The sequence below is a fragment of the Lampris incognitus genome, chromosome 8 (assembly GCF_029633865.1).
Source record: "Lampris incognitus isolate fLamInc1 chromosome 8, fLamInc1.hap2, whole genome shotgun sequence".
NCBI lineage: Eukaryota > Metazoa > Chordata > Actinopteri > Lampriformes > Lampridae > Lampris > Lampris incognitus.
In genome coordinates this window covers 9,997,425-10,012,829 of record NC_079218.1, presented here as the reverse complement: position 1 = coordinate 10,012,829, position 15,405 = coordinate 9,997,425, and the positions used below count along the sequence as shown (strand labels likewise).

Genomic DNA, 15,405 nt, shown 5'->3' with positions numbered 1-15,405 from the left:
ATCTACTGATTTGAAACTTCTTGGATATTAGAAGAGCAAAATTTGCGACTGTCAGAAATTGTGACCACGTAGCTGAGGCCAACTCCTCGTTTTGGCTAAGTGTTGGTTTGATGTGGTTAGGTTTATGTGTGGGTTTGGTCTGTTTGAGGGGTCAGGGTAACTTATCTTTTCTTTTTTCTTTTTTTGAAGAACATCTCCATATAGCTTTTTAATTAATTTCAGCACAGGATTCATATAAAAGCTACTGGTCACAAATGTTTTTTCAGCTGTCAAACACATTAATTGAAATGACAAATACCATGAAAGACTTGGACAACAGCAAAAAAGTTTTCTTTCAAACATTTTATTACATGCAAACATCAGGGAAAATTAAAAATGCTTATGTAACGCTTCCTTAATAAGGATAGAATTTTACCTCAAGGTCAGGTATCGTATGAGTTGACTGTGTGTGAATAATCTGGACGGGGCACAAGGTAAGTAGAGTCACATGGAATTATACTGTAGATAGTGAATAACAGTATGTCCAATATTCACATGAGGGTTTGCAAATAATATATATACACTCACTGGCCACTTTATTAGGTACACCTTGCTAGTACCGGGTTGGACCCCCTTTTGCCTTCAGAACTGCCTTAATCCTTTGTGGCATAGATTCAACAAGGTACTGGAAACATTCCTCAGAGAGTTTGGTCCATATTGACATGATAGCATCACGCAGTTGCTGCAGATTTGTCGGCTGCACATCCATGATGCGAATCTCCCGGTCCACCACATCCCAAAGGTGCTCTATTGGATTGAGATCTGGTGACTGTGGAGGCCATTCGAGTACAGTGAACTCATTGTCATGTTCAAGAAACCAGTCTGAGAGGATTTGAGCTTTATGACATGGCGCGTTATCCTGCTGGAAGTAGCCATCAGAAGATGGGAACACTGTGGTCATAAAGGGATGGACATGGTCAGCAACAATACTCAGGTAGGCTGTGGCGTTGACACGATGCTCAATTGGTACTAAGGGGCCCAAAGTGTGCCAAGAAAATATCCCCCACACCATTACACCACTACCACCAGCCTGAACCGTTGATACAAGGCAGGATGGATCCATGCTTTCATGTTGTTGACGCCAAATTCTGACCCTACCATCCAAATGTCGCAGCAGAAATCGAGACTCATCAGACCAGGCAACGTTTTTCCAATCTTCTATTGTCCAATTTTGGTGAGCCTGTGCGAATTGTAGCCTCAGTTTCCTGTTCTGAGCTGACAGGAGTGGCACCCGGTGTGGTCTTTTGCTGCTGTGGCCCATCTGCCTCAAGGTTCGACGTGCTGTGCGTTCAGAGATGCTCTTCTGCATACCTCGGTTGTAATGAGTGGTTATTTGAGTTATTGTTGCCTTTCTAGCACCAGCTCGAATCAGTCTGGCCATTCTCCTCTGACCTCTGGCATCAACAAGGCATTTTCGCCCACAGAACTGCCGCTCACTGGATATTTTCTCTTTTTTGGACCATTCTCTGTAAACCCTAGAGATGGTTGTGCGTGAAAATCCCAGTAGATCAGCAGTTTCTGAAATACTTAGACCAGCCCGTCTGGCACCAACAACCATGCCACGTTCAAAGTCACTTAAATCACCTTTCTTCCCCATTCTGATGCTCGGTTTGAACTGCAGCAGATCGTCTTGACCATGTCTACATGCCTAAATGCATTGAGTTGCTGCCATGTGATTGGCTGATTAGAAATTTGCGTTAACGAGCAGTTGGACAGGTGTGCCTAATAAAGTGGCCGGTATGCAAAATACAAGTATGAATCATACACTGATATGTTGCAGTGGTGCAATACCCCTGTTGTGCACAACACCCAAATAAACAAAAGGAGATATCTCGTTGGGGCCCTTAACTGGAAGTTTTACTTGAATAAATCCAGGAAGTGACTCGCTACTGGAACAGTCTTACTTGAGTAAATCCGTGAAGTGTTTCCTGGCTCACAGTCCATCGAGTTCGCCAACAGGAGGCGCTACGCAGTCAATGGTGGACGATTTAGGACGGACGAATCTGCTGACCACATCCGGTCCCAAAGCGGAACAGCGGGGAGGCGCAACCTTAATGGCTGGGTTGTGGGCCGTGTCCAAACACCAGTTCGCTAATACAAGAAATAAGAACGTTCAGGCTTGTAACCATGGTAACCTGCCAGCTGCATAGAATGTAATGCAGAAGAGCACAAGTGTAACTGCTATTGCAAAACACATGCGATTGAAATTAACATTAAGAAAGTTACCCACCTACAATATCTTCTACTCACGAAACAAAACAAAACCCAACGTGAACATTTGTAAACATTCCCGAAATACATCCACCTCTAGACGATATTAAAACCACAGCACAGCAAAGAACTACGTTCCCATGTTGCGGCTAACGCTAGCTAGCCACACGTAGTGCGGTGAAGGCTAGCGACCACAGGCTGGTCGCGTCCACGTTGCAAATATATTTATGAACCACGACATTTAAACTTTTACTTTGCAGGGTACTTAAAGACAGTCGACACAAAAATATGTTACACGTGGTACTGATAGGCTTACACACGCTTACCTGATATAAGAAATAAAAATGTTCCACTCTCATCTCCTCCTCTTCAACTTGATGCAGAGCCGCTCATACGTAGCCCAGTCGCACTAGCGTCTGTACGGAAGACGTAGGGGAGTTGCCGGTTGGCAAAGCCACGAACACGGGGTGCTGGTAAGTTTGACAATTATGTCACCATAAGGCTTTTGACCGTCGCCCTGTACCGTGCTCGGGCACTATTGTCCCCCCGTGGGCCTGCGCTCACGTCGCGCTTACGTCATCACGACGCGACCGTTCGTGTTGACGAGAAGCGCCCTCGTGGTTTTATTTACCTTGCGGCTTATTTGGAGTCGTTTGGAGCGCGGTGGCACGCACGTTCATCCTAAGGTGAGAACCAGACCTGCTGTCAACCCAGATATTCCCGAATGAATTGGAAAAAATGTGCTATATAACAGTAGTAATAGAGTGTTTGTTGTAATTATGACAGTAGCGCACACACAAGTAGTAGCCCTAATGGTAGACATGAGCGAACTTCAGTGTGATTAGGCCGCTGTGATCTGACACAGGATATTGGTCTGTCCCTTAGTATGATGACAAACGGTCTACACTATGTTGTTTCATTATTCATTTTGCTGTAACGCGTACTGGTGCCCGTGGGGAAATTCATTCTCGGCATTTAACTCGTCATAAACATTAGGAGCACTGGGCAGCGCCCGGAGACCAGCTCGTTTTAAGCCAGTGCCAGAATAACCCAACATATACTACATGTTTGTTTGTTTTGTTTTTGTTTTTTTTTATGGCCACGCTGATGCTCAGTCATTCAAGGTCTGCACATATATGGTCTTTGCTTGTCATTAGTAAGATGAGCTGATGTTTACAATCTTTATTTTGCTTTTATTTTGACAGTCACATCACTCACTTCAGATCAGTCCACACACTGGTGATGACACACGCCGAGACCTCTGATAGTAGTACACCCGATAGAACACCCTCAGGACAGAGCAAGAAGAGGAAGACAGATGTGAGTGACATGATGGCAGTCTTCATGGACAGGCAAAAGAAACAGCACGATGAATTCATGCAAGGGGAGCAGCTGCATCACCAGCAGGAGAAGGAGATAATCGATTACTGGATGAAGGCAATCATGGAGATGGAGGAGCATCGGCAACAGGTACAGAGGGAGGAACGTCAAGAGACAAACAGGATGTTCCAGCAAATGATGAGCAGACTGTTTGATACCATGGTGCCTTTATTTCAGCAGCACAAACTCTCACATCCACAACATCCTCCTCCTCCTCATCATCGCTATTCTTACCCTGCCCATGAGGAAACAGCACCAGCCCCTTCAGTCTACACAGGACTATCACAGCCTTTAAGGTATAGTCCTAGTTCTTTGTTTGCATACAGTTAATATTGTTTAATCGGTTTATGTTTAGAATTTAAGCTATTATTGTAATTCCAATGCTGCTTTTGTTCTGTATTGTCTGATATACCTACTGTTTTATTTCAGTGATTTGAATAGTTGTGTAACCTACATTTTCAGTAGATTTGTATAAATACTAGGTTAATTCTTGTTTCGTGCTTTGAAGAATGTTCATTATTATACACTTTATTCTATTTTCAAAAGTAATGCTACATACTGTTTTAGAAGTAATGCTACCATTGCTACTACTACTGCTGTTTTTATTTTGCACAGCATTGTTTTCCCAATAGTGCCTTGACAATTACACTTATGTGGCCTATATATTTCACTATGTACGTGAACACGTATAATTTAATTTTTACATATTACCACTTCAGTGGTAGTGTTGTGTAAACTACTGACTTTTAACTGTTGGAAGTACTTGAATAAAATATATTTGGCCGTTACCCTATGTTTTGTCTGTTATAAACCAGTAAGGTCCACACTGTTCTTGGAATAAACAATATAAATTTATTGCCAGCATCAGCCAAAAATATAAAGTTCATGTTATCAGAAAAACCCCATACAGATAGTAAAACGAGTTTGTTACATTAGGAGCAGTCACAGACATTTATCTGAAGGTTACTGTTAATATTATGTACAACACTCAAACCTAAAAACAGAAGCAAACACCTTTCAGGGGCCAGTGTTAAAAGAAATCTTTAAGCTCTACAGATTTGAGAAATACGAACACAAGGCTTCTCTTGAGGTGTTTGACATGGTGTCTGCATGAGGAGGATTCCATTCACGGGCCTCATTTTCTTCATCAACATCAACTTCATTATCATCATTATCATCACTGTTAACTTCCCAAAAATTGCAAAGCATGCAACAGGCTTTGATGCTAGTGTTGATATTGTCAATGTGGCAATCATACCTCTTCATTATGCACCGCCATCTTCCCTTAAGACGGCCAAATGCCCTCGCCACAGTCATCCGTGCCTTGCTGAGCTGGCTGTTAAAGGTTATCTGTACTGGGGTTGTTTGTTGGTTTTCAGGGTATGGTTTCATCAACCATGGAAGTAGTGAATGTGCTGCGTCCCCCAACATCACCACCGACCAGGGCTGCCAAGTTTCAACAAAAGTTAAGAGTGAGACTCTGGCGAGGGGACTAAAACTTGGCCTTTTTTAAGGTGGATTTAGAGGAATATCTGAACTTAAATTAACATTAGGATTAGACTGCTGTGATGTTGTAATGTGACGTTGGCCTCCTCCTCATGCTCTCTCTCTTTACTCGGAATAGTGAACACATAAGAAATATTGTCAATTGCTAGAAAGAATAGAATACACAGAGTCCAAGCCTACATTAGAATTAGACTGTCGGATGTCATTATTCAGTCTTATTCTGTCATTTGTATTCAGGGAGCTCCTCTCAACCCAATTATTTGTGCAACTTAAAAACCAGTTTCCTGCTATTTTATATAGTGTTCATAATTGACCAGCACAAGTAGAAATGAAAACAATTGTAACAAGAAGAATTTAGACAAATAAAATAAATGTATTTATAAAATGTCAATGAATACAGAACCAGAACAATAATATAAGAAAATAAAATAAAGTGCATTTCTTTGTTTGTTCAGAGCAGAAGGCTCAAACTATGAATTCAAGCAGTTCCTTTAACCCTTGGGCACCCCTCCAGAAAATCATGACGTTTTACCCTCAGTGCAAAAAATGTTCAGTTCCTCTAAAAGTGCTATAAAAATATTACACATGAATATTTTTTTCACTTTGTGCATTAAATCTTCTGACCAACTTCAGTACTGATCATAACTATTAAATTTACATGTATTTCTTAAGTAATTTTAACCCTTTAATGCCTTTTTGGGAACATAAAACCACAATTATTTAATGAGAAAAAACTGAAATATGACATATTTTCCATATACTAATTGCAACCTGGAATCTTTTGGGGGATGGGTGGCAACCCTAGTTAAACCCACCAAATGACTATTAGATCAATTTCATTCAATAACACATTCAGAGATTTATCCATGAACCAAGTATAATAGAAACCAAAAACAGGACATTCACCAAAAAGGAAAGCTATTGTTCCTCTACAGATTTCTGACAAGTGACTGTTGGAATATTTTCCTTTTTAACTGCGAGATATCACAGCAGCCTGTGTAACGTTACTCCTGCTCGGACTGATTGACTATGACGCATTTTATTCTATAAAACTAACGTATTTACTCTTTCGTGTGATCAAAATGAAACGGTTACCTACCGTTTTCTTTCTTCCTCTTCCTCTTCTTCTTCAGTGGGGTCTTCTTGTGGAGCTTTTATTATATTTTATTTCGTGGTGTTGACGCTATGACCCGCCCTACTCTGCCTCTGATTGGTTGATACTCGTGGTTGCCTTTCATTGATTGGGTTGGTTAGATTTCGGCATGAAGACTGATGATTGGTTAAGGTTCGGGTAAGAATATCTGGGTCAGCCAATCAGAGGCAGAATAGGGCGGGCTCACCCCGGAAAGCCAGTGACGGACCCGAACTACAGCAAGCCGCAAGCAGCATAGCAAGTTGCGGAAATATTATATAGAAGTGAAGGGAAAACGTTTATGAGCATGTGAAATAGCAAGTGTGGCGTGTGAGCGTGCGAAGAGGCATAATTGTGTGACTCTCACTCCCAAAGGGTGAGACTTGGCAGCCCTGCCACCGACACATCTACCCCTGCAAACCTCTCTGTGATATCAGGGAACAGTGTTCCACTCTGACCTGTCTCGTACAAGTATGAATGGCTGAACACTCTGGCATCATGGACTTTGCCCGGCCAACCCACACTGATGTCCCAGAACCGAAGCTGATGGTCTACCACACGTTACGGTTGTAGTAGTCTGCAGGGCTGTCAGGTGGAGCTAAAATCCCAATATGAGTCCCATCAATAGCCCCTCCACATTGCGGGAAACCCCACCGGTCTCGGGAACCTTGAATAATAACCTTGATTTCATGTTCAGAGGGCGTTCTGATGTAGAGGGAAAGCAAATTGTTCAGTTACACAGGCAACATGATCGCAGGCCCGTGAGGGTCCATGAGTCACCGCGCCTCAAAACGACTCCAAATAAGCCACAAGGTAAATAAAACCACGAAACTCCCCTGCGCTATGCGAGAGAGCGCTTCTCGTCAACACAGTCGCATCGTGATGACGTAAGCGTGCTCGGGCTCGGAGCATTTAGCGCAATGTGAGCGCAGGCCAGCGGGGGACAATACGATGTATTTTGATACGATTGTACTTTATAAGAATGTTTCGAGAATACTTACACTAATAGACTAGTCCACACAAGACTGATACTGGGTCTGGTTGATTAACTTTATAGTTTAGTCAATTGTAATTAGATCACAAATAATTGGCCTCTTAAAATGTTACATGTAGGATACTTAAATATTTACTAAGTGTAGACATGGCTCCTGTCGGAACCTGTAGAGACCGGCTCGCCACAATATGATGGATTTTACTATATATATCATGCTTGGCAGGAGTTCATAGATCTACCAGTTATGGAAAAGTTGCATCTGAATTATCTGGCGATATTACAGCTATGCTTTATGAACTTAAAAAAAAATGCTTCCAACTTGCTTTGGTAGAAATTTACAACTGCATTTTTACCTTTACTCTAGTCGTCTTTCGTGGGAGAAGAGTTGGTGGCAGGAGCTCAATCGGTTGGCCCAGTGATCCAGGCTATTACACCTTGACTGGCAAAAATAAGAATTTGAGACCATAGAACCGATTCTTACTTCACCTCAAACCTCTGATCAGTGGGCTCACCAAATCGTCGCACATAAACACCTGCAGTTCCCAAAACCCACAACTTGCTTTTATTGCCAACAAATACAGTAATTTTACCCTTTGGAACCTATAGTATATGCCAATTAACACGGTAAAGTAGATGATGGATAATGTGCAGTTTACACAAACCTTAAACTTCATGAACACAGTATACCACCACACCATTATAACCCCAACATTCTGATCTGCATAAGGCAAAACCAACAGCCGTTTTAAGTGTTGTCCTACAATCCCACATTAAGGTACATGTCCAATTCGTTTGTGCACTGTAGTACAGTTCCAACAACAAGTTATGTCTACAGCAAAACAAAGTCAAAGGGAATGCAAGAAAATGATGCTGAATGTTTTATTAGCTCAAGTAACAGCAGTCATTTAAAGTATGTTTGAACTTTATGCAAATAAAAAGGAAACACAAAACATGGAATCATTTACTGCCCGCCTCGCAGACGCAGGACAAGATGGAGGGTGGACTCCTTCTGGATGTTGTAGTCAGAGAGGGTGCGGCCATCTTCCAGCTGCTTGCCAGCAAAAATCAGCCTCTGCTGGTCAGGGGGAATGCCTTCTTTGTCCTGGATCTTGGCCTTGACATTCTCAATGGTGTCACTCGGTTCAACCTCCAGGGTGATGGTCTTACCAGTGAGGGTTTTAACGAAGATCTGCATTCCTCCCCTCAGACGCAGGACAAGATGGAGGGTGGATTCTTTCTGGATGTTATAGTCAGAGAGGGTGCGGCCATCTTCCAGCTGCTTGCCAGCAAAAATCAGCCTCTGCTGGTCAGGGGGAATGCCTTCTTTGTCCTGGATCTTGGCCTTGACATTCTCAATGGTGTCACTCGGTTCAACCTCCAGGGTGATGGTCTTACCAGTGAGGGTTTTGACAAAGATCTGCATGCCTCCCCTCAGGCGCAGGACAAGATGGAGGGTGGATTCTTTCTGGATGTTGTAGTCAGAGAGGGTGCGGCCATCTTCCAGCTGCTTACCAGCAAAGATCAGCCTCTGCTGGTCAGGGGGAATGCCTTCTTTGTCCTGGATCTTGGCCTTGACATTCTCAATGGTGTCACTTGGCTCAACTTCCAGGGTGATGGTCTTGCCAGTGAGAGTTTTGACGAAGATCTGCATGCCTCCCCTTAGGCGCAGGACAAGATGGAGGGTGGATTCTTTCTGGATGTTGTAGTCTGAGAGGGTGCGGCCATCTTCCAGCTGCTTGCCAGCAAAGATCAGCCTCTGCTGGTCAGGGGGAATGCCTTCTTTGTCCTGGATCTTGGCCTTGACATTCTCAATGGTGTCACTTGGCTCAACTTCCAGGGTGATGGTCTTGCCAGTGAGAGTTTTGACGAAGATCTGCATGCCTCCCCTCAGGCGCAGGACAAGATGGAGGGTGGATTCTTTCTGGATGTTATAGTCTGAGAGGGTGCGACCATCTTCCAGCTGCTTACCAGCAAAGATCAGCCTCTGCTGGTCAGGGGGAATGCCTTCTTTGTCCTGGATCTTGGCCTTGACATTCTCAATGGTGTCACTCGGCTCAACCTCCAGGGTGATGGTCTTGCCAGTGAGGGTTTTGACAAAGATCTGCATGCCTCCCCTCAGACGCAGGACAAGATGGAGGGTGGATTCTTTCTGGATGTTGTAGTCGGAGAGGGTGCGGCCATCTTCCAGCTGCTTGCCAGCAAAGATCAGCCTCTGCTGGTCAGGGGGAATGCCTTCTTTGTCCTGGATCTTGGCCTTGACATTCTCAATGGTGTCACTTGGCTCAACCTCCAGAGTGATGGTCTTGCCAGTGAGGGTTTTGACAAAGATCTGCATTCCTCCCCTCAGACGCAGGACAAGATGGAGGGTGGATTCTTTCTGGATGTTGTAGTCGGAGAGGGTGCGGCCATCTTCCAGCTGCTTGCCAGCAAAGATCAGCCTCTGCTGGTCAGGGGGAATGCCTTCTTTGTCCTGGATCTTGGCCTTAACATTTTCAATGGTGTCACTTGGCTCGACCTCTAGGGTGATGGTCTTGCCAGTGAGGGTCTTCACAAAGATCTGCATGTTTATACCTGAAAATGAAATTAGTCTTACATCAATATTTATAATTTGCCCTACAATTCTAAGGGTGAATTAATCAAACGCTACATTGACATATTCAACTTGAATATCCTTGACTACATTTATCTGCAATAAAACAAGGTCTGCGCTTTTAAACAGTTTAGAAATTAAACGACACCATAAAATTCGATTAAGAAATGCCTTGTCAACGTCGAAGACGAAAACCCGTGATAGCATAATGGGCAATATAAAAATATTTACAATAAATTCCAAGACCGTCACAACATTGATGAGGGAATGTCGAATTTGACGGCAAAAGTGCGCCGTTTATTCCGATACCCAGCCATTTGAGGGTCGGCGCCATTTTGAGCTTTTCTATTGTTCAACCCTCCGCCTAATGGAGGCTACTGGAAACGTCGAGTCATATCTACAACGAACACAGTTCAATAAAACGAATAGTGACAAACAAAACGAAACAAAAGTTAACATCCAAAACGGTATAACAACAACACCACGTCGTGAATCGACGTGTCCCGTCGACACATTTTCTACCTCTTCGTTCCCTCGACAACGTTCGATGATTGTTGTCGGCGTAAATTTCCGCTTCAGCGAAGGTTAACAATATCGCTAATACGGACTCAACAACAACTAAACAATACTCACAATTTCAGCTGAACTATCCCGAGAAACACAAAAATGTTTTCTTGCTTCCGCTTCGAGATGCCCTCCGTGAAAGTATCAACGTAGCTCTTCGTCCGTCCGTTTACTGCCGTCACCGCAGCCGCGTTCTCGCTTTTATAAAATGGCTCTCACTACGTCATCCGATGATATCAACCCGCGTTCAAAAATAGTTCCCACCGCTTCCACGCCCAAAAGCTCTTGTTTTCGTCGAGTTTACTTGTTCTTTTATGCCTACCGCAATGTTGTTCCTCCTAGTGAAATTGTTTTTCGAGACATATGTGATTTTTTTCGGAAAAAATTAAGAAACTATCACGTTGCGGCGGAGTGATTTTAACCCACACCGAGGCGATAACGCCAGAATGTGCTAGAACCGCAGTAAAGGACTACGCCCACCCAAGCCTCTGATTGGATGACGACGTTGTTTGTTTGCTCAGCCATTGGTTTCCGGGCGTGCCAGTGTGAACTCATTGTTTTATTGACGGACAGCAAAGCAACGTGCCGACAGGAACGCTAACCTCACCCGGAAACGCCGAACGGCCCTTCATTATTGGCCCTACCTCGCTTAAATAGGGTTATAATCGGCGCCTATGATCAACATTTTATGTCGTCTTGACGGTAGTGTGTCTATTGTAGTGATATTTGGAAATTATATCTACTTTACACTTTAATTCTCTCATTTATGGGGTCTTGGCGATTTTGGCTATATGATGAGCAAATATACTACCACCACAAGGCCCTGTGATGGCCTGGCGGCTTGTCCAGGGTGTGTCCCGGAACTGCCGCCCAATGGCTGCCGGGGTAGGCTCCAGCATCCCGCGACCCCGAGAGCAGGATAGGCAGTTTGGATGATGGATGGATGGACCACCACCACAGTTTCATCTAGCACTATTATGATATGATTTCTGACCCCCTGCTACTATTTCATACACTACTGCAATGAAATTATTAGCTCCCTGTGATGCCGGCTGGTAACATTTTGAGATTATCTGCAGATTGGTTGCAAATTGCCGACTCCCCTTGCCACTTTGGACAAAGGCGTCTGCCGGGTGAGTGAAATGCAAATGTAAATGCAAATTTTCGATATAAACCCCCGGAGTTTGTCAAGGAGCTGAAGCTGAAACTGGTTTAACTGCATGACACACCGGAGGCCTGTGTAAACATCCCAGACAGACGGGCTGTGTAACAGATGTAAACGTGTTTTCTAGACATGTGCTACCAGCTGCTGCGGTTTCAACAGTACAGTGCATTATAGAGCAGGGAGGAATCTGACACTGTTCACCAGCTTGCTTAACTTTCCTCTCCCTTCTCCAAGTTGATGTGCACAGTCACATAAGGCAACATGGTCAACGGGGAAAGCTATAAATAAATCTTTGGAGTGGTCATCTTTAATTTAGTCAGTGTATAATAAAACGTAAATGTGTTATTTTTGAAATTTGGAGCACCAAATAAAAAACAGTTAATGAGTGTGTGTGTGTGTGTGTTTTTTTTAACCTAAACTCACCTAAACTATTTCCAGGAACTGGTTTGACCTACTTTCTGTTTCTCAGATTGGATATAGGCTTGCTTACAAAGTTGCAAAGATTTAACCACATTTCAGTATTGCATTACTGGACGTGTTTCTAATTTCAGAATACAATGTCACTCTGAAACTTTGTGCAAAGATTTGAGTGTAAAGCATATCTGAAATAAATAGTTTTCTATTAGCCATTTTGGTCTTTTTATTTGCTTTTCTCTAAATTGACAGATCAAGTTGGTAGTTTTATGAAATGAATGGCAGGGTTATCATCCAGCCATTATCTATCCTGCTCTCGGGGTCGCAGGGATGCTGGATTATCATATACAACAAAATTATCCAGTTAAAACGAGCCAATGGTTTAGACAGGGAAATACTAAAGCATAATCAAGACGTTATAAAAAGGCATGTGTGCATGCATGCTCAATAACCCAGGTGGGAAAATCAAAGCAAGTGGAACAAGTTCACTTGGACACAATGTTTACTGACAGAAATGACGTTCTCAAATCTTTACCCATTAGCATGACCCATTTTCTCACCCTGTTCATACTAACGGGTGAAGATTTGACAATATTTTTTTGGGGGGGGGGGTCAGCATGTCGACGTACTGCCCACTGACAGGGTCGCTATCCATAAGCCGGACTTTGGGGAGGCTTTGTGTGGTTTTCATGCCATCCATGGGCAAACAGTGACTCAGCAGAGCAGCAGCCATACATGTCGAGGGGCGAGGGAGGCTGCGTGTAAATTTAGGCCACCGTATCCCCACCCCTCCCCCCCTTTCTGTCACAAGACACCCAACCCGTGACGGCGGTGACGGGCCTTTCCATAACAGCTCGGAACTAAACTAGGTTAGCTGCTGCGGTGCTGTGCCCCGGCTGGGGCACCACGTGTAAAAACACGTTCCGGGAAACCAGCGGACTGCTCCTTTTAGAGGAGCTGGCATACGTTTAACAGAGGAAATGACCCCGGGACGCTCCGGTTCGGGCCGCATTCGAAGAGGCCGTGTACCAGTGGCGGTAAACGGGTCTGGGTGACGGGTTTCTTCAACGCTGAACCGACCCTGAGGTTGTTTATCGGTAGCCGGACTTTGCTCACCCCAGACGGCGGTCGCTGAGTGGCTGGCTGGCCGGCCGCGGGGCGGGAGAGCTTCCGGGAGCCGCGTGATTCCACGTCAGCGCGTTCCACAAAAAAAACAAAAAACGGGTCAAGTCAGTTGGACTTGAATAGAAATTGGGTTCACGAGACAAGCCTTACTGGATTGTGTCAAACACAGTAAGAATCCTTCAGAAGCAAATCAGTAATAGGAGGGGTTTTGTTATTAAATTTGACTTTCAAGCACTTTGCAGCATTGTGTTTGATCTATCATTAAGTGTGTGTGGTTCTGTTGTCTGTATATCAGTCTGTGCAGAACCATTATTTTTGGGGGGTGGGGGTGGGGGGCAACCCAGAATCTCACCAAACTGCTTGACATTTTGTTAATGAATGTGCATTCAGAGTCGTCCCTTCTTTTGATTCCAGAGAGGTTTGTTTGTTTCTGCAGGATGGATCTTGTGAAACACACCGGTGGGTGCCATTGTGGGGCCGTCAGATTTGAGGTGTGGGGTTCCCCAGACCTCCACGTTTTCCACTGCAAGTATGGCCGACCAAGTGAAAGGATATTTGACTCACACTAGTCCTAATATGAAACCAGTTTTAAGGGCAATCATGCTGACATTGATGGAGGCAATTTAACTTGATGTGACCCATTTTTATTTCCCAAGCTGTAGCATTTGCACAAAGAAGCAAAACCATCACTTCATTGTGCCAAAAAGTCAGTTCACGCTGTTACAGGTAGGAGTTACATGTAAAACAAGACTAAACGAGGAGTTCAAAACACTAGTGTAGGTTTTATGGCTTCCAAAAGTGCTGTCCTACTTATCCTGCTTTTGTTGTTTCCCTCTTTCTCTCAGGGGTCAGAAAACTTGATCACGTACACATTTAACACGCACATTGCCAAGCACAGTTTCTGTAAAGTTTGTGGAGTTCAGAGTTTCTACACCCCACGTTCCAACCCGGATGGATATGGTAAACAAAACCAGTAACACAGGTTCTCTGTGCATTGCACCCTCCTTCCTCTGGTATTATTACCTTGTTTATCGTCAAACATAGTGAGAGGTCACATCTCAGGTATGAGGAGACCAAAACTAAAAACAGAAGTTGAATGCAACCTTCCCCCCCCCTCCCCCTTCCCTCAGGCATTGCTCCTCACTGTCTGGATCCAGGTACTGTGCACAGCGTCACAGTTGAGAAGTTCTGTGGTGAGAAATGGGAAGAAAGCATGCAGGCCCATAAGAGCATCAGAGGCATGTCTAAACCAGCAGCCGACACACAGCCAAGACAAACAGGCCCAGACTGACACCAAGTAACCCTATTTTCATCAGCAGCAGACTGGGAACTTCGAACAGTTTTTTTTTTTTTTTTTAATATAACACAGTTAAATATCTAAATCAGACCACGTTCAAAAATTCTCTCTAAAGGTCACATTCAACAAAATATTAGTTTATTTTCAGTGCAATAACTAGAAAGCAACCATCTTTAAAGACTTTCAAAAGTAGTGAATGACATAAAAAATTGTTCACAGGTTGTACTTGCCATCAAAATAATCTGATCTAGATCACTGAGGTGAAGTACTGTTACTTGTCAAGACAGGATAGAGAAGTAGGTCCATATCAACATGTTGTAAGATGAAAAAATATTCTTTTAAGCAATTATGTAGTTATACATTTGACCAACGAAAGTAGTAGTAGTACAGTTTTGACTTTTATACATGTACAAAAACATGCAAACATTTTTTTTTCTTTTGGCTTTTCCCCCTCTTTTTCTCCCCAGTGGTACTTGGCCAATTACCCTATTTTTCGAGCTGTCCTGGTCTCTGCTCCACCCCCTCTGCCGATCCGGGGAGGGCTGCAGACTACCACATGCCTCCTCCAATACACGTGGAGTCGCCAGCCGCTTCTTTTCACCTGGCAGTGAGGAGTTTCACCGGGGGACGTAGCGCATGGGAGGATCACGCTATTCCCCCCAGTTCCCCCTCAACAGGCGCCCCGACTGACCAGAGGAGGCGCTAACCAGGACAAATACCCACATCGGGCTTCCCACCCGCAGACACGGCCATTTGTGTCTGTGGGGACCCCCGACCAAGCTGGTGGTAACACGGGGATTCGAACCCGTGATCCCCGTGTTGGTAGGCAACGGAATAGACCGCTACGCTACCTGGACGCCCCTCAAACCAATTTTTTTTTTTTATCATCAAGTCGGCAAGTTCTGCAGTATCATAAAGAATAATTTGACCGATGTGGGTCACTATAACCGATTCAAGTATGACAGGAGGCAAAAAACTAATCATCATG

The 15,405-nt window shown here is 44.1% G+C and overlaps 2 protein-coding genes across 4 annotated transcripts; one reads left to right on the top strand and one right to left on the bottom strand.

Annotated features, from left to right (window-relative positions):
- Window positions 1-8,127: 8,127 nt before the first annotated feature.
- ubb (ubiquitin B) lies at window positions 8,128-10,619 on the bottom strand. The gene is made up of 2 exons (XM_056284768.1): window positions 10,486-10,619; window positions 8,128-9,833 (listed from the first exon to the last, which is right to left on the bottom strand). Exon 2 carries the CDS (start codon window positions 9,823-9,825, stop codon window positions 8,224-8,226), a length of 1,602 nt encoding a protein of 533 aa, XP_056140743.1. The 5' UTR covers window positions 9,826-9,833; window positions 10,486-10,619; the 3' UTR covers window positions 8,128-8,223.
- A 2,222-nt stretch (window positions 10,620-12,841) lies between these two features.
- cenpv (centromere protein V) lies at window positions 12,842-15,124 on the top strand. Of its 3 annotated transcripts, XM_056284781.1 has the most exons (6): window positions 12,842-13,288; window positions 13,557-13,649; window positions 13,777-13,846; window positions 13,966-14,080; window positions 14,251-14,358; window positions 14,885-15,124. In XM_056284781.1, the coding sequence occupies exons 2-6, from the start codon at window positions 13,558-13,560 to the stop codon at window positions 15,121-15,123; spliced, it is 624 nt and encodes a 207-aa protein (XP_056140756.1). In that variant the 5' UTR covers window positions 12,842-13,288; window position 13,557; the 3' UTR covers window position 15,124. The 3 variants fall into 3 exon arrangements, with proteins under 3 accessions (XP_056140756.1, XP_056140757.1, XP_056140758.1); XM_056284782.1 differs by lacking the exon at window positions 14,251-14,358; XM_056284783.1 differs by having other exon boundaries at window positions 14,251-15,023.
- The last annotated feature ends 281 nt before the right edge of the window (window positions 15,125-15,405 follow it).